Source organism: Phodopus roborovskii, unplaced genomic scaffold, assembly GCF_943737965.1.
Source record: "Phodopus roborovskii unplaced genomic scaffold, PHOROB, whole genome shotgun sequence".
NCBI classification, from domain to species: Eukaryota; Metazoa; Chordata; class Mammalia; order Rodentia; family Cricetidae; genus Phodopus; species Phodopus roborovskii.
In genome coordinates this window covers 1,660,360-1,680,407 of record NW_026126540.1, presented here as the reverse complement: position 1 = coordinate 1,680,407, position 20,048 = coordinate 1,660,360, and the positions used below count along the sequence as shown (strand labels likewise).

Below are 20,048 nucleotides of genomic sequence, written 5' to 3'. Positions count from 1 at the left end.
GACATCTCTGTCCTTATGCCCACACAGAACCTGTTTACTGAACCCCTGTCCATTCAGAGTGGGTCTGTGCAGTTCCTCAAAGGCCTATGGGAGAAGACACAGGCCAGTGGAACCCACAGCTTTGAAGACGCCATGACAGAGTCCACATTTCCACAACAGAAGGTAAATTCTTTTCTCCTCACACATTATTTTAAACCAAGATTCAATATTGTATTTAAATGGTTTGCATTTTTTTCTTCAAAGTTGAATTTTCCCTTCTTTGTTTCACTCCTCTTATTATCAGAAAATACTTATTAAGTAATTATTTTTGCAATTTGATCTTATTGTGCATACCTGTAATCCTAGCACTCAGGAAGCCAAAGCAGAAGAATTACAAGTTCAAAGCCATATGGTGAGGCCTGTGTCAATACCAACAATCAGTCTCCTGATGGCAATAGTATCATCCTCATGGTAGACTGAAACCTCCTAAGCAGGCAGGCAGCTATATCCCCCCCCCAAAAAAAAAAAAAAAAAAGATCACTCTGGTGAGCTCAGTTGCCTGTGAGAAAAGCCATGGGGCTGTGTAGAGCCATGACCTGACCAATGACAGCCTGACCAAAGGCAAGAATCATACTTGGAAGGCTGGATTACTTCAGATTTGATGATAGTGCTGTGGTCTGGATTAGTATGGACACTTTCAAATCTCCAAATGTCATTAAGCCTATTTAATGTGATATGGTGGGGCACTGAGGAATTGATTAAGAGAAATGGGTAAAACACTTATAAAAGCTTTGTAGAAGGGATAGGAAGAGCCATCTAAGCCCATCTCTCCTTCTGCCATCCATGGAGGATTGGGAGCAGTGACCAAGATCTTACCACACATCACAGTTTTCAGGATCTTGGTCTTAGATGTCCTGGCTTTTAGGACTGTAAGAGATAATCATGCAAGTGTCTCAGCCTCGGATATTTTGTAAACAGCAACAGATTAAGATAGGAATGGTGTTATGTTTGTGAATTTTGGTGGTTGAAATGCTAGTGTGGCTGTCACAAAGGAAGGCACAACAGAAGTTGTGGATTTTGGAGTCACAAGATAGCACTTAATATCATTATAGTAGACTGTGTTATTCAAGAGACATGCATATGCAAACACAGATGGCTGCTGAGAACTTCTCTGACCATTGCCAGCTTTCCACAATAAGCCTTGTCTAGATCTAAGGACTCTGATTACTGTTTTTACTTTTAAGGATTCCCAGTGGTAAGTATTGGATGCCAAGTGGAAAATCCAGACTTTCTGATATATAAAATGAGTCTCTGGACTCATTTTACTGATTTTTCTTTTAAAAGTTATATATTTTCATGGAGCATTATGGGGTATTCAAATCAGAACAAATTTCTCAGTTACAAACATTTAGCATTATGTGAAAATGAATCAAACTCTTTTATTATAGCTCTTTGAAATATATATATATATATTCATATATATATATTCATTATCTATAGTCACTGCACTGCACAGTAGAATACCATGTCTGTCTCTTGTCTCTCTTGTCTTGGTACCATCTAGCCAAGCTTTCCTCTTTCCTCCATCCACTCATTTTGTATTTGAGAAAGCAAATAAGCATGCCAATATTAAATAAAGTCAAACAAAACTTAAAAGATATCTCATTGGGTAAGGGCTCTTGCTTTGCAGTCAAGAAGGCCTGAGTTCAAGTCCCCAGCACCCACATTTTTTTAAAGGCATGGCTGCATGTGCTTGTAATTGTGGCTCTGGGACCTGGGGGGCAGGGACAGGAAGCAGATCCTAAGAGTTTGCAGGCAGCTAGACTAGCAGGAACAGTGAGTTTCTGCTTCAGTGAGGGAACCTATGTCAGGAATGTGACAGAAAACAAGAGAGGAAGACACCAGTGTCCTTTGTCCTCTGAATGTGTGTGCACTGGTATGTGCACACACAGAATACATGTACACAATAAGAAAGTGCAAACAGCAAATTAATCCAAACCTGTTTCATTGTGAAAATATTTCTTACATGAAAGATAGCAACAGGATGAAAATTATAACTAATCAGAATTTTTGTTTATAAGTCTATAGAAAACAGAGATACTCAACTTCTATTTCCCCATCCTTTGGTTTTGGTTTAAGAATATGATGACTGGCATTGAAAGAAAAAGGAAATCCCTAATCACACCAGCAGAAAGTAAATGGAATTCTTTGCATATTTCTCTCAAATTTTCAACTGTTACATTATGCTTAAAGACATTGCATCAAATTCTTATAAATTTCTTAAGCATTAACTGTTTTAACTGGGGACAACAAGAAAATTAAAACTTGGCAACCACTTCAAGTTCTAAGAGACTAAAAAAAAATAACTTGGCAAGATCAGTTTTGTACTTGCTATTACTGTTATTCATATTCCTACTTCAGTCCAAAAAAAATATCCCTTTAGGGAAAAGTTAACTGTAAAGCCAAGTTTTGGAAATGTTCTAAATTTCATAATTTGGTTTATTCATAAGAATAGAAAAATGTTGGTGTCTGGGTTGTACATGGTTTGGCAAAATTTCTATCCCCAAATTTCTTAATCACACTTCCATGCTATCTACCATCTTCTATGAAGAGTTCTCCATATTAAGTTCAAGGACTTGTTCAGGGACTTCTTTATTTCCACAGTATGTTCCAGAGTACACACACACACACACACACACACACACACACACACACACACACACACACACCACATGCACACACATACATACATGTGTGTACACACATATGCATACATGTATACATGTATATACACACACATACACACATCACATGCATATATACACACCCCATGCATACACATAGACACACACACACATACATGCAGGCACAGTGATATGGTAGTGATGGCATTTGTCTCTCTGCTTCTGAACTTTAAGTTCAGGTTCTGGAAAGAAGCACATTCTCAAGAGAAGACACATCTGAGGGAATGCTTTAGCATCTAGAATGATGCTGGTATTTTTAAATAGAAACTTGGAATTTTAGAACTAAAGTCCATCACTAAAATTTATTAAATTAAGACCGTGTATGATGGAATACACATGTTATCCTGCCACTTACTCAGAGCATGAGACAATACAAACATCTGAGGGCAGAGATTTCCTCAAATTTACCATTTAATTTCCAATGTCACACAGTATTTGTCCCAAACAATAGGTGTCCGTTGAGTAAATAAATATGGTCATGCTCAAATGTTAAAATTAAAAACAAGGAGACCTGTTGAAAGTCAGTGGCAGAACTAGAGCTCGACTGTATACCATGGTGACATCAGGACTGTCACCAATGCATCTGGTTCTTCTCTCATCTGCACACAAGCGAGCATCATGTTCTTGAAGCACAGCTTGGTCTTGAGACTTGCCTTGGCCCATGAAACATGACAAGAGTTCTGTGTTGCTCCAGTCCTAGATTTTTAAAAGTCAATGTGTGAGTGTCTGTGTTTTCTCTCTTCTCCTACAATGGTGACTAGAAGCAATTACTAATACTGGGTTGACAGAAGGTGGAAACAGCCTGGAATTCTGAGCTCCCACATGGGGTACTCTGAAATAATAGCTGATCCTATCACTTGCATTGCATGCAAAAGAACCAACATTCTGCTCTGTCAAAAACTGAAATTTCATATTGGTTAGAGTAGCATTCTTTATCTTTCTTCCTCTATACACATACCTGAGTAGCATGACCTGGGATTAAATCCTGCCTTTACCACTCACTGGAGCCTTTGCCTCTGTGCCCCAGTTTCCTTGTGTCTCCCAATCACCCTCATCACTGCCTCTCCCTCCTTACTTCCCTCCTCCCTCCTCTATCCTCCTGTATCCCCTCCCCCTTCTCATTCTGTCACTATTCCTGCCCCTGCCACTCTTCCCCTATATAACACAATTCAAATCTGCCTTAGATCCACTGAGAAAAATTCAGAGTGGAGACACAAAGATGAATTTCAAGGATAATCTTTTATAGTTTTATAATTTAATCAGACCAGCATTATCAGAGAGCATTCTCCAGATTTCCATGAATTTTCAAAATGAAATTCAATACATGTATCATTTGCAAATTCTTACCAACCTCACAGAAGAATTGAAATGTTACATATTTATATAATGCTATACTTCAAAATTACAAAATTATGAGAGAAAGTATAATGCATATGTTCACTGATTCAAGTGAAAGAATCATCTCTAGATGTTCATGGCATAAAAAAATTTGGATGAGATCCAAACTTTCATTATTCACACATTTTGTATCAAATGTTATTGTCTGTGTCTTAGCTATTCTAGACTATGACCAAGGCAAGTTACAGACAAGAGAGTTTATGAGGGCTTACAGTTCCAGAGGGTTAGAGTCCCTGTCCATCATGGCAGAGAGCACAGCCTCAACAGACAGACAGCATGGTGCTGGATCAGTATCCTTAGCCACAAGTAGGAGGCAAAGATAGAGACACTGGGAGTGGTGTGGGCTTTTGAAACCTCAAAGCCCACCCTAGTGACACACCTCCTCCAACAAAGACACACCTCCTAATCCTTCCCAAACAGTTCTACCAACTGGGGTCCAAGCACTCAAATATATATGCCCTTGGGGCCTATTCTCATTCAAACCACCAGTTTGTCTCCCTAATGAGATTTGTCTTATACAAGAAGTAACCTTTGCACCCAAAGAATCACAAACTTAATGACAATCAATGATATTTGCTGACTGAATAAAATGAATGAGCAATGTTACTAAGTAAAAATAGAAATATTTTTAGAATTATGCATATTTATCTAAGGAAAGAAAATTATGCTTAGTGGTGAAATAATAAATATGTTTTAATTTAATTTTAAAAATAAAGCCAGGAGCCAAGTGTTGGTGGTGCATGCCTTTAATCCCAGCACTCAGAAGGCAGAGCTAGGTGGATCTCTGTGAGTTTGAGGCCAGCCTGGTCTACAGAGTTAGTTCCAGGACAGGTTCCAAAGCAATACAGACAAACCCTGTCTTGAAAAACCAAAAAATAAAACTAGACTATACACTGACTATACACTGTAGTTTATTATTTCTTGTTGTTTGAAAGCATGAGGCAATATGAAAGCAGGGATTTTGTCTGTCAGTAAACATGATCTGAATATCTTAGGAGCATGCCTGGCTCACTGTACCCATGGAAAGTAACAATGACCTACTGAGCAGGTAGAACACAGAATAGAAATAACAGTAGATTCTTGCAAATAAGGAGTTAAAATCAACATTACACTGATAGAGTGTAGAGATAAAGAAATCTTTCAGAGCCAGTTGACACAGATGTTCATGATACCAGCACTTGGGAGGCTGAGGAATCACATTGCAAGTTCAACACCAATCCATGCTCCTTTGTTCTGTCTTAAAATACAAAAGGCAAAAAAATGAAAAGATAAAAAGGAAAGGAGAAATAAAAAGAATCCTATTGAAGTAAATGATACTAATAACAGTAATAGTGGCCTCTTACTGAGCATTTAGGATGTGCTAATCACTGCCCAGTGTTGTGTTCAACTGGGTGTTGGACCTGAGAACTCCACACATATAAGTAAGTACAATAGCACTGAGTTGGACTCTCAGCCCTCTATTCTAGCATTATGAGACAAATGCATTATCATTCCTATTTTCCATATGAGTAATAATTATGTTGGGAAAACTAATGTCCTCAAAGACACAGAACCATAAATTAAAGCAGGTTAAAAATGAACATAGTGACGGGTCAGGGTCCTGGATAGGAGTAATGAGTAGTAAAAGGATGTTAATGGTTCCTACATTGATTAATGTGTTAACTGAGTTCCAATTTAAATTCTAGTGGGTAATTTCTGAGACCTTGAAGTATAGGAATAAAATATTGTCAAAAGGGACCAACAATGGGTAAAAGGCTGATTGTGAAGCTCGTGGCCTGAGTTGGTATTGGAACCCATTGTAGAAGAAGAGAACTGACTCTCAGAACTTGTCCTCTGACCTCCACATATACAATATGCCAAGGCACACATGCAATTTCACACATACACACATTATATCCATAATAATAATTTTAAATATATATAGTTAGATAAACAAGTAAAACTAGTTTAAGTTATTTTTTGTCTTAAAGATTGATTGATTATTTATTTATTTATTTATTTATTTATTTATTTATTTATTATAGTGTTCTGCCTGCATGTATACCTGCAGGTCAGAAGAGGGACCAGATCTCATTAGAGATGGTTGTGAGCCACCATGTGATGGCTGGGAATTGAACTCAGGACCTCTGGAAGAGCAGCCAATGACTCAGACTTCTCTCCAGCCCCCTTAAGTTTTTAAGATAAAAAAGTGAGTGAGTGAAAGAGGACTCATCTAAATATTGTAATAAAAATGTAATTATTGACTCATTCCACTACTATAAAAAAAGAAATAACATACAATATTACTGATTGTCTCATGCAGTAGCCAGCTTTACTCAGAGCATCAGACGATATATACTCTGAGAGTTAAAAAGAATCACCTGAGTAAAGTATATAATCACAAGGATAAGCCGCACATGGCAAAAACATGTTTTTCCATAGAGGCATATAAAAAAATAACAACAGCCATCTGTAATGAATAACCTGAAGTAAGCTCACTCCTATCTGCTACACCTGGAAAAGGCACAGAAACACATTCCAAGAACAACCATGTTACAGGCGAACAGAGATCACAAGACTCTCGCTGTGTTTACTTGGAAGTTTTCTCATAAGGTCTCAGAAATCTCCTCACACAGCTTCATTCATGCTCAATATTTATCCTATGACTAGAATTCCCAGATAATAGGAAGACATGGGAACTAAGTGAGAGCTATAGGAATTGACACAGAACAGATTTTAGAAAGAGGAGTGGTGATTCACAGAGTGGACAATGAAATCATGTGTGCAGGAAATACAAAACAATTTAATATTTACAATTTATAATGAAGATCATAAAGTTACCTGATATAAGATCAAGGATAACCTAGACATGAAAGTACTACAAAAAGATATGACAACAATAAAACCATAAGAAATATAAGAACAATCTTTTTTAAAAGAAAGATACCATGTTTGTTACTTTTCTTCTCTCTGGGCCAAAACACCTGAAAAGAAGCAGTTAAAAAAAAAGAAGCAGTCTAGGCTGGGTGGTACAAGCAGACAACTAGCTGGTACACTGAAGATTCAATCAGGATGCAGGGAACAAATTGAAAATGGGACTGGAATTTAAAACCCCAAGGCCCACGTGCAGTAAGTCCACCAAGACTCCACCTCCTGAAGGTTTGACAACCCTCCCAAACAGCACCGCCAGCCAGGGGCCAAGTGGGCAAACATGTAAGTCCATGGGGTACACTTAGAATTCAAACAATAGAAATGAACTCTTTCATGAACAGAATTTCACACATGGAACAAATAATCACACATGGAGACCTATTCTTAGTATAAATGCCCAACCTTAGCTTGGCTTATTTCCGGCCAGTTTTTCTTCACTTAAAATATCTCATCTTCCTTTTATCTTTCTCTATTCTATATACCTTTCTTTACTTCTTACTCTGTGACTTGATATATAGCTAGGGGGCTGGCCCCTGGAGTCCTCCTCCTGCTCTTGCTTCTAGATTTCTCCTCCCAGATTTCTCCTCCTATTTATTCTCTCTGCCTGACAGCCCCACCTGTCCTTTCTCCTGCCTTGTTATTGGCTATTCAGCTCTTTATTAGGTCAATCGGGTATTTTAGACAGGCAAAGTAACACAACTTCACAGAGTTAAACAAATGAAGCATAAAAGAATGCAACACATCTGCATCATTAAACAAATGTTGTATAGCATGGACAAATGTAACACACCTTCCACCAATATTCCACAACACTGAAAAGATATGCCATTCATATGAGTAGGAAATCACTACCACAACAAATACTTTTCCAGACAAAAATATGAATAATATTAATACAGTGCTATTCCTGATCATATGAGCAATAGAATTTCCTCACTCTAATTTTGTTATTTTTCTAGCTTGTTTTTGTCTGGGGGACTGAGCAAAGGACATGCTGCATGCTATAAGTCCCCTAACACTGAACTACATAGATTCCCAGCCTTCTTTCTACTTTTTATTTTGAGATAGGATCTCACTAAATTGGCCCAGAATGACCTTAAAACCACAAGATCTCCCTACTTGAGCATCCCAAGCATCTAGTACAGCAGGCCTAGCCACCAAGAACAGTTTCTTCATGCTGTGTATAGGATGACAGATCTATGCCACTGGGCCCAGTCTTCATGCTGTTTAACAAACTGATCCTAAACTGTAAATGAACAGAATTGTAAGAAGGAAAAGTAAGGAGGAAATTTTTCTATTATGGAAAGAAAGCTTATTCTAACCCGTGATTGTTCTTGTTGCTGCATAAGTAAATCAGCAATAAAGAGTAGAGTCTAAAGCCTGGCATGGTGGCGCAGACCTTTAACTCCAGCACTTGGGAAGCAGAGGCAGGCGGATCTCTGTGATTTCAAGGCCAGCCTGTTCTACAGAGTGAGTTCCAGGACATCCAAAGCTACACAGAGAAACCCTGTCTCAACCTCCCACCACCACCAAAGTCAAGAATAGAGTATGAGCCAAACATAGTGGTACACATTGTAATTCCTATCTCAAAGCAAAAAGAAATAAGAGAACAGAGTCCATAGCCAATCTTGAATTCATACGGAATTTCATCTGTAAAAGAAGGAACACTTCAGGTCATCTAGGACAAAGTTGCATATTTATAAAACAGTGTGAGGATATGTGACTTTACAGACTTAAAAGGTAGAATTAAGTCCATCTCAAACACCTCGGAGAGAAATTAAAAACCTAAATGCTACACCAATTAGAAAAATATCAAAAGTCATCTGGTAACTTCAGGACAAGAAAAAATTTATGGCACAAATGAGCAAAAATCATAAAGAAAATATGAATGACTTTAACTACCTAAAAAAGTTTAATTTCTGGCTGGTTAAAAACACCATAACAAAATTAAGACACACACAAGCTGGGAGAAAGTATTTGAAATAGTTATAATAAACCTCAAATAACCAAATCATGAAGGACAAGTTATTTAGGCACAATGTCCCTGAAATGACTTATTTCAATGGTTTTAATGCTATGCAGTTTTATAATGGCCAGATTAACAAAAATAAAATCTTCTGATAACACTAGGATGTCCAAATTGACAATAATATGAAAAAATGGAGATGTCATATACTGTTAATATCAAAGCAGATAAACCTAATTAACTATTTTTTCTCTTGTATTATTTTTATTTTTGTTGTTTTTTTATTTTTTTCTTATTTTACATATTGGTCCCCAACCACCATCCCATCCCATCCCCCCCCCTCCACGGGGGGGGGAGGGGGTGATGCCTTCCAAGAGGGATCAACAAAATCTTTCAAGTCATTTGGAGTAGGGACTAGGCCCTCCCTCTTGCCTCTAGGCTAAGGGAGTATCCCTCCATGGGGAATGTGCTCCCAATGTCCTTTTGTGCACCACAGATACATCCTGGTTCCACTGTCAGAGGTCCCTTAAACTGCCCATGTTCAGGGGGTCTGAGTCGGTCCAATGCTGGTTTTCCAGTTATCAGTCTGGGGGTCCATGAGCTCCCCCTTGTTCAGGTCAGCTATCTCTGTGGGTTTCTGTAGCCTGGTCTTGTCCTCCCTCTGCATCTGGATTCCAGTTCGGTTCAGTGTTTAGCTGTGGGTGTCTGCTTCTGTTTCCATCAGCTACTAGATGAGGGCTCTATGATGGTGGATAAGTTAGTCATCAATCTTATTATCAGGGAAGGGCATTTAAGTTAGCTTTTCCACTGTTGCTCAGATTGTTAGTTGAATAGACCCAATTAATTAGAAATGTTTAAGAAAAATCTATATAATCATTAGTCAAACAGTCAGAGTGAGTGAGAAACTCTCTTTCCAAGTCTTAATTATAATTAGGTTTATCAGAAAAATAATACTTAAGCTTACAGAGGTTTTGCATTATAATATGAAAATATTCTGTCTTAAGCAAAACTTAAGGCCATTTTCTCAGTTGCAGCCTTCTTTAAAAGGCAACATAAGCCAGATCTGGTATCCTGGCCCTATCACAGCTTCTTGGGAGGCCAAAGCAGGTAAGATCACCAGTTCAAGACCAGCATGGACCACAGAGTGAGTTCAAGGCCCACCTTGCCAAATGAACAATATCTCAACTAATTACAAAGCAAACCAAGGAGCTACATCTCAGTGGTAGGACATCTGCCTGGTACACCCAAGGCCTTCTGTCCAGCCAAGAACAGCTCATGTACCTTCCCTGCACCCTACCTCCGCCCCACCCAGAAAGTGATCTGGCAATAGTTTGTTATCTATTATTCCTGTGGGTTATGATTATATGATTCCATTTCTAGACAAAGCATCTGCACACCTGCCACAGGAAACACATGCAGAGATATGAACTCCAGTGTTGTTTGAATCAATAGGTTCAGGAGTAGCACAAACCTCAAGCAAAAGGCAAAGAAAAGAGCGGTCGCAGAGCTAGGCTTAACAATGAAATAAGCTAATTGGATGCATATGAAATAATGGAACCAATTTTTGAAACAAGATTTCAATAAGAAAGCACTATGATAAATTGCATAATTTTTTATAATACACCAAGCAGTCTTAGCTTGCTATAAAAATACACTTCATTCAGAATCAGGCTACAGTTTTGGTGAGGCTGCTTTTTTTTTTTACTGAGAAAAGTGGGGAAAATATTGCTGGTAGGAGGAATTAAGGAGCTCTTGGTTTCACCCATGATTATACCTTATTTTATTTATATACTGTAATTTTTGAGGTGGGGGTCTCTCTAATGTCTCTGTGTAGTCTACCCTGGCTCAAAACTCCATACCTCTTTGCCTCTGCTAAGATCACAGGCATGGTCCACAACAACAGCTCTAATTTTTTTTTACTTAAATAATAAGGGAAAAAACTAACATTTTTCTCTTTTAGCTGACAAGCTCATGGTCACTCATTACATTATTCTTTGTACACGGTTTTCTATATTCTTTTAATTTAATTAAACCTATAAATTTAATCTGTCAAAGAGTAGAGAATTACACAAAAATTAAAGGTTTAAAAAAGATAAAAATCTATCATACATAATAATGTAAAATATAATATTTGTACCAAACATGAAGGAAGTTTAATATCCTTAAGAGAAAAATCTGTCCTAAAGAAATAAATATAAGTAATGCACATAGAACATAAGATACACACACACACACACACAAATGTGGAATAATTTATAACTAGTTTTAATGGCTGAACACAAGGTACTAAAATTATTATCCACATAAAAGCATGTTAAGAAAGCACAACTATTATAAAATTTTTAATGGTATGAAACAATATTGGTAAGTGCCATAGTTCAAGTTACAAGACTGCCTCATAGGAAAACTACTAATAGAGGATTTCCTGTTAAAAGAACCAGAGAGACCTGGGTAAGTACCTGACTATAAAGCACTTGCCTCACAAGTGAGGGCCCGAGTTTGTATTCCAAGAATTTATAGAAGAGTTGGGCAAAATAGCACACACTTGTAATTCCAGGGTTGGAAAACTGGGAGACAGGACTGATTGGCCCCTGGAGCTTTCTGGCCAGCTAGCCTAGCCTCCTTGGTGATGTTCCCGGCCAATGAGAGGCCCGGTCTCAATGAAAAAGTGGGAGGTCTCTGTCCTAGTTTACGTTCTCTTATTGTGATAAAGAGCAAGGCCAAAAGCACCTTGGGTAAGAAAGGGCTTGTTGGGCTTGCATGTCCTAATCACAGTGCACCCTTGAGGAACTCAGAGCAGAAACCTGAAAGCAGGAACTGAAGCAGAGGCATGGAAGAAGGTTGCTGCCTCTGTTGGTACTGCCTTGCTCCCTGTAGTTTTCTTAGACTCCTTCGTTCCTCCCTTCATTCCTTTCTCTCTTTCTTTAAAAAAAAATATTTTTTAATATTTTTGAAAATTTCATATACTATATTGTGACTGTATTCTTTCCCCTCTCTCAACACCTCTCAGATCCCCCAAGCTTCTTTCTCTCCTCTCTCTCTCTCTCTCTCTCTCTCTCTCTCTCTCTCTCTCTCTCTCTTTCTCATAGTTTACACACACGATAGTATTTTATTGACCACAAAGAATAATGAAATTGTATCGTTTGTGGGAAAAATGGATGGAACTGGAAATAACCATGTTAAGTGAAATAAGGCAGATTCAGAATTATTGTTATGTTCAGAATTATTGTTATGGCATGTTTTCTCATGTATGCAGTCTTAGCTACTGTTCTATTGCTATGAGGAAACACCATGACCAAACCAAGTCAACTATACCAGAAAGCATGTAATTGAGGGCTTCCTTACAGCCCCAGAGGGTTAGTCCATGATTATCACGGTGGGAAGCACAGAGGAAGGCAAGCAGGCATGGAGCTATAGCAGTAGCTGAGGGTTCACATCTGACCATTAGTAGCAGGCAGAAAGAGAAAGAGAGGAGACTAGACCGTCATGAGCTTTTGAAACCTCAACATCCACACCCAATGACACACCTCCTCCATCAAAGCCATGCCTCTTAATTCTTCTTAACAGTCCATCAACTGGGAACCAAACATTCAAATAAATGAGCCTGGAGGGGATGGGGGGGCATTCTCAGTCAAATCACAGTATGTAATATCTACATTGTGTGTATGTCTGTGTTTGTGTCTATGTGTTATGATTTGAAAAAAAAAACAAAAAGAGACAAGACAGCAGGCCATTCGTGCAACAGGAATGCCATTTATTGAGGTAAAGGAGCGGGCTTATATAATGACTCACAGCACAGTGGAAAACAATTCCAAGATCAAGAGTGCAAGTTCTCAGGCTTAATTCCTTCCCAGCAGATGTGTGTTAGCAAATCAGGAAGAGTACCAATAACAGCTCCAGGGCAAGATGTTCCAGCAAAAACTGCAGAATGTTCCAGTCAACAGCTCTGGCTTGCTCAAGGTGCCTCCAGGGTCCATGCAGGACCCTACATCCACCCTAAGTTTATTGCTCAAAGTTCTTATGTACCACAACCAAAGGGGGCAGGGAGACAAAAGAACTTCCTTACCAATGATACAAGGAACAGACATAATTCCTTAATTCTTAAAGCATCCAGTAACCATACCTTAGATCAAACCTCTTGTTATCTGACCTTGAGGATTAAGACATCCAGTAACCACACTTTAGGCCAAACATTCTTCAGTAGCCACATCTTAGACCTTTAGATCTTAGGCCTTTAGTCTTGAAAGAGAAAGGGTAGATTTGAACTCTCTGACCTCAAGTCAATATGGAACAGAGCCACTTCTATGGGTCCTGACATTTACCCTTCCCTTTAGGCTCTTTCGTCCCTTCATGTAGCTTCCTTTCTACTTCGTTCTCTCTCTTAAAAACAAAAACAAAATCAACTCAGGACCTCCTGCCCAGGGAAGACACCACCCTCAATGGGCTTGCACATTAAATGCCACCAAGAAGATGCCCCACAGACTTGCATACAGGCCAATTTGATGGAGGCTTTTTCTCCGTTGAAATGTCCTCTTCCAGATGACTCTAGCTTGTGTCAAGGTGATAAAATCTAACCAGTGCCATGCCTGAGGAATAACACCTGAGGTTGTCTTCTAACTGCTATACTTATGCATATACTTGTGTGCACACACATGCAAGGAAATATACATGCGTTAACTCTGTTAGTGGAGAAGCCTTCTCTGGCCACTCAACATGTGCTCTCTTTGTGCAACACTGCATTATTTTGTTTATGTAGATAGGTAGGTAGGTAGATAGATAGATAGATAGATAGATAGATAGATAGATAGATGCATGCATGCATGCATGCATGCATGCATGCATACATACATACATACATACATATAGATAGGTAGGTAGGTAGATAGGTAGATAGATACACACACATATTCACACACCACGCACACACACACACACACACACACACACACAGAGAGAGAGAGAGAGAGAGAGAGAGAGAGAGAGAGAGAGAGTTGGTATACAGCAGATACTCAACAATAAAAACAGTTTTAACTGACCCTGAGAACGTAAAGGCATCCTAAGGTCTCATTTTGTCCCACCTAAAATAGAAGCTTCACTTTTATTTATGCTTCAACTCTCAAATCAATTACCCTGGGAACTGTCAGGTGTGTTTGGATGCAATGTGGACTAGAAACGAATCTCCAAATACACATTTTTTTTTAGAAATTTTACTTCAGCAGCAAATGTCATTTAAATATTTTTGTTTCCATAATGGGTATAGTTTTGGAAACCTCATTTCCATGGCATTTGGGATTCCCCCAGGCCTTGGGAACTGGGTCATGTGGATCAATGAAGATGTCATCTCTCTCCATTTCTGGCCTGTTAGCAATCCCCTAGCTATCTGGTCCTCTGATGATCAGAGCTCGGCTTCCAACAAAGGGATGGAAAGCACAAGCCTGGATGGAATTATTAACAGCACTCTAGGTGCTCCATAGAGGCATCATTGCTTCAATAAATTGACCTTCCTTCCTCTTTATAAAATTATTTTTAAATAGACTTCACCTATGTTAATAGATTTTAAGTAAATTTTAAAGTTTGCCTGTGTAAAGCAATAGAATTTAAGGTTTTATATGCCTTTTGGTTGTTGTTTGTTTTCTTTGAGATAGGACCTCATGTAGCCCAGGCTAGCTTTAAATGTGTTTAGCTGCATCTGTCCTTGAATTTCTGGTGCTTCTACCTCCATAGCCCACATGCTGAGATGACAGGTGTGTGCCTTAATGCTTTTCTTTGACCTCAAGAGCAACTCACCTTTAGATCTCCAAAATGGCTGTATGAGTTTGCACTCCCACCAGCAGTGGAGGAGTGTTCCACTTTCTCCACATCCTCTCCAACATAAGTCATCACTGGTGTGTCTAATTTTAGCCATTCTGGCAGGGGTAAGATGATATCTCAAAGTTGTTTTGATTTGCATTTCCCTGATGGCTAAGGATGTGGAGCATTTTCTTAAGTGTCTTTCAGCCTTTTTGATTTCCTCCATTGAGAATTCTTTCTTCAGTTCTGTACCCCATTTTTTAATAGGGTTATTTGGTGTTTTGTTGACTAGTTTCTTGACTTCTTTGTATATTTTGGAGATCAGCCCTTTGTCGAATATAGGATTGGTGAAAATCTTTTCCCAGTCTGTGGGCTGCCGTTTGGTCTTGTCCACTGGGTCCTTTGCCTTAAAGAAGCTTCTAAGTTTGAAGAGGTCCCATTTATTAATTGTTTCTTTCAGTGTCTGTGCCCCTGGAGTTATATTCAAGAAGCGGTCTCCTATACCAATTTGTTCAAGGGTACCTTCTACTTTCTCTTCTAAGAGGTTCAATGGGGCTGGATTGATGTTGAGGTCTTTGATCCATTTGGACTTGAGTTTTGTGCATGGCGACAGACATGGGTCTATCTGCAGTTTTCTACACACCCTCATCCAATTGTGCCAGCACCATTTGTTGAAGATGCTGTCTTTACCCCATTGTATAATTTTAGCTGTTTTGTCAAAAATCAGGTGTTCATAGGTGTGTGGGTTAATATCAGGATTTTCAATTTGATTCCACTGGCCTACCTGTCTGTTTTTATGCCAATATCAGGCTGTTATCAGAACTATAGCTCTGTAGTAGAGCTTAAAGTCAGGAATGGTGATGCCTCCTGATGTTCTTTTATTGTATAGGGTTGTTTTGGCTATCCTGGGTCTTTTGTTTTTCCATATAAAGTTGATTATTATCCTTTCAAGGTCAGTGAAGAATTGTGGTGGGATTTTAATGGGGATTGCATTGAATCTGTAGATTGCTTTTGGTAAGATTGCCATTTTTACTATGTTTATCCTACCTAACCAAGAGCATGGGAGATCTTTCCATTGTCTGGTATCTTCTTTAATTTCTTTCTTTAGAGTCACAAAATTCTTATTACATAGGTCTTTTACTTGTTTGGTAAGCGTTACACCAAGATACTTTATGTTGCTTGTGGCTATTGTAAAGGGTGATGTTTCTCTGATTTCTTTCTCTGCCTCTTTGTCGTCTGAAAAAATTAGGGCTACTGATTTTTTTTTTTGAGTTTATCTTGTATCCTGCTAGTTTGTTGAAGGTGTTCATCAGCTGTAGGAGTTCCCTGGTAGAGTTTATTGGGTCGCTTATGTAAACAATCATATCATCTGCAAATAGAGACAGTTTGACTTCTTCCTTTCCAATTTGGATCCACTTGATCTCCTTTTGTTGTCTTATAGCATTAGCTAGAACTTCTAGTACGATATTGAAGAGATATGGAGAGAGAGGACAGCCTTGTCTTGTTCCTGATTTTAGAGGAATTGGCTTAAGTTTCTCTCCATTCAGTTTGATGTTGGCAGTTGGTTTGCTGTATATTGCCCTTATTAGGTTTAGGTATGTTCCTGTTATCCCTGACCTCTCCAAGACCTTCATCATGAAAGGGTGTTGAATTTTGTCGAAGGCTTTTTCCGAATCTAGGGAGATAATCATATGGTTTTTCTTTTTCTGTTTGTTTATATGGTGGATCACATTGATAGATTTTTGTATGTTAAACCATCCCTGCATTCCAGGTATGAAGCCTACTTGGTCATGGTGGATGATTTATATGATGTATTCTTGAATTCGATTTGCCAGTATTTTATTGAGTATTTTTGCATCGATGTTCATCAGGGATATTGATCTGTAGTTTTCTTTCTTAGTTGTGTCTTTGTGAGGTTTGGGTACCACAGTTATTGTGGCCTCATAAAAAGAGTTTGGCAATGAACCTTCTGTTTCTATCTTGTGGAACAGTTTGAGGAGTAGTGGTATTAGTTCTTCCTTGATGTCTGGTAGAATTCTGCACTAAATCCATCTTGCCCTGGACTTTTTTTGGTTGGAAGGCTTTCGATGACTGCTTCTATTTCATTGCGGGTTATAGGTCTATTTAAAGTTGTTTGTCTGTTCTTGATTTAATTTTGGTGATAGTTATCCAGAAATTTGTCCATTTCCTTTGAATTTTCAATTTTTTGTGGAATACAGGTTTTCAAAGTATGACCTGAAAATTGTCTGGATTTCCTCTGTGTCTGTTGTTATGTTCCCCATTTCGTTTCTGATTTTGTTAATTTGCATGTTCTGTCTCTGCTTTTTCGTTAATTTGGATAAAGGTTTGTCTATCTTGTTGATTTTCTCAAAAAACCAACTCTGTTGCATTGATTTTTTGTATTGTTTTCCTGGTTTCTATTTTGTTGATTTCAGCCCTCAAATTGATTATTTCCTGGCGTCTACTCCTGAGGGGTGAATTTGCTTCTCTCTGTTCTAAGATTTTCAGTTGGGCTGTTAATTCTCTTATGTGACTATCCTCTGTTTTCTTCATATGGGCACTTAGTGCAATGAACTTCCCTCGTAGCACTGCTTTCAAGGTGTCCCATAAGTTCAGGTATGTTGTATCCTCATTCTCATTGAATATTAGAAAGTCTTTAATTTCTTTCTTTATTTCTTCTTTGACCCAGGAGTGGTGCAATTGCACATTGTTCAGTTTCCATGAGATTGCTGGTTTTCTGCTAATTGTGTTGTTGTTGAATTCCAATTTTAAAGCATGGTGGTCCGATAAGATACAGGGGACTATTCCTATTCTCTTGTATCTGTTGAGGTTTGTTATGTCACCTAGTATGTGGTCGATTTTAGAGAAGGTTCCATGTGGAGCAGAGAAGAAGGTATATTCTTTTGTCTTTGGATGGAATGTTCTATAGATGTCTGTTAACCACAGTTGAGACATAACTTCTGTTAATTCTTTTGTTTCTTTGTTGATTTTCTGATTTGTGGTCCTGTCTAGTGTTGAGAGTGGTGTATTGAAGTCTCCCACTATAAGTGTGTGAGGTTTTATATGAGCTTTGGGTTTTAGTAGTGTTTCTTTTACGAATGTGGGTGACTTTGTATTAGGGGCATAGATGTTCAGAACTGAGACTTTGTGTTGATGGATTTCTCCTGAGATGAATATGAAATGACTGTCTTCATCTCTTTTGACTAATTTTGGTTTGAAGTCTAACTTGTTAGATATTAGGATAGCTACGCCTGCTTGCTTCTTATTTCCATTTGATTGGAAAATCTTTTCCCAACCCTTTACCCTGAGGTAATGTCTATCTTTGGAGCTAAGATGTGTTTCTTGTATGCAGCAGAAGGATGGATTCTGTCTTCATATCCATTCTGTTAGCCTGTGTCTTTTTATAGGTGAGTTAAGACCATTAATGTTGAGGGTGAGTAAGGACCATTGATTGTTGATGCTTGTTTGATTTAGGTTTGTTGTTGGCAGTGGTATTGTGAATATATTAGTTCTGCTTCACCCTTGGATTCTGGTGTAGTTGGATTATCTGTTGCCTACATTTTTGTGGGCGTAGTTACCTTCCTTGGGTTGGAGTTTTCCTTCTAATACTTTCTGTAGGGCTGGATTTGTAAATACATATTGGGAAAATCTGGTTTTGTCATTAAATATCTTGTTCTCTCCGTCTATATTGATTGAGAGTTTTGCTGGATATAGTAGCCTAGGCTGGCATCTGTGTTCTCTTAATACTTTTAGAACATCTATCCAGGACCTTCTGGCCTTGAGGGTTTCCATGGAGAAGTCAGGTGTAATTTTGATAGGCCTGCCTTTATATGTTACCTGTCCTTTTTCCTTCGCTGCTCTTAATATTTTTTCTTTATTCTGTATGCTAGGTGTTTTGATTATTATATGTCGAGGGGTCTTTTTTCTTTGGTCCAGCCTATTTGGGGTCTGGTATGCTTCTTGTACTTTCATGGGCATGTCCTTCTTCAGATTTGGAAAGTTTTCCTCAGTGATTTTGTTGAATATGTTTTCAGCACCTTTGAGCTGGGCTTCCTCACCTTCGTTTATGCCTATTATTCTTAGGTTTGGCCTTTTCACGGTGTCCCACAATTTCCTGGATGTTTTGTGTTAAGGATTTGTTGGATTTATGATTTTCTTTGGTCGATGAATCTATTTCTTCTAGTTTATCTTCTGCGCCTGAGATTCTCTCTTCCATCTCTTGAATTCGATTGGCTATGCTTGTGTCCTTCGTTGCCGATTTTTTGCCCAGCTTTTCAATTTCCAGCATTCCTTCCATTTGTGTTGCCTTTATTTTCTCAATTTCAGTTTTCAAGTCTTGAACCGTTTCCTTCACCTGGTTAATTGTTTTTTCTTGGCTTTCTGTACTTTCCTTAAGGAATTTGTTCACTTCTTCCACTTTTTTGTTTGTTTTTTTCCTCCATTTCTTTAAGGGATTTTCTCACATCTTCTTTGAGGGCCTCTATCATTTTTATGATGGTAATTTTTAAGTGGTACCCTTCTGCTTCCTCTGCTTTATTGTTGTGTTCCGTTCTAGTTGGTGTAGATTCCCTAGATTCTGGTGGTGTCATGCTTGTCTTTCTGTTGTTAGGTGTTTTCTTGTATTGCCTTATTCCCATAGCTTCTTCCAGTAGGTGTTGGTGGTGTCTCCCCCCTCTCTCTATGGTACTTCCCCAATGGGCTTATGTGGGTCTGAGATTCAATATCTGTAGCTCTGTGTGGTCCAAGCTCTCTAGGAGGTTTCTCCGCAGACAGGGATCCAGGGATGGGGTCAAGGATGAGGATCCAGAAGAAGATGCCAGCAGGTATTCACAGTGGACCTCTGGCCAATAGCTCTAGCCAATAGCTGGCGGAAGAGGACTAGGGCTGAGCTGGAACTTGAGAAGGTTTTGCAGCTTAGTCGGATCTCACTGGAAACTGGCGCTCTCCAGCTGAGACCTCGTTTTTTGGCAGAGGCCAGGATTTGGGGGTCCTCCAGCTCCAATTTTTTTTAAAAAAAATTTTCACATTCTTTTGGAGGGGAAAGCATGTGTCATGGGGCACATGGGAAGGTCAGACGACAATTTTCAAAAGTGGTTTTCTCTTCTGCCATGTGGGTCCCAAGGATTGTACTCAGTTACAAGACTCAGTGGGAAGTTCCTTTACCCACTGAGCCATCTTACCAACCCTGAAAAGAAAAATATAAAGATGAGATAAAAATTTTCAAAAGGAAAAATGCTCAATGTCTTTAACTATCACAGAAG

At 38.7% G+C, this 20,048-nt stretch overlaps 1 protein-coding gene across 1 annotated transcript in view; it reads left to right on the top strand.

The window, feature by feature from the left end:
• The window catches only part of Veph1 (ventricular zone expressed PH domain containing 1), a 205,482-nt gene that overhangs the window by 140,071 nt on the left and 45,363 nt on the right, over positions 1–20,048 (top strand). Inside the window, exon 10 of the mRNA XM_051198959.1 lies at positions 28–162. Coding sequence (XP_051054916.1) covers positions 28–162 — 135 coding nt within the window. The remainder of the gene's footprint in view (positions 1–27; positions 163–20,048) is intronic.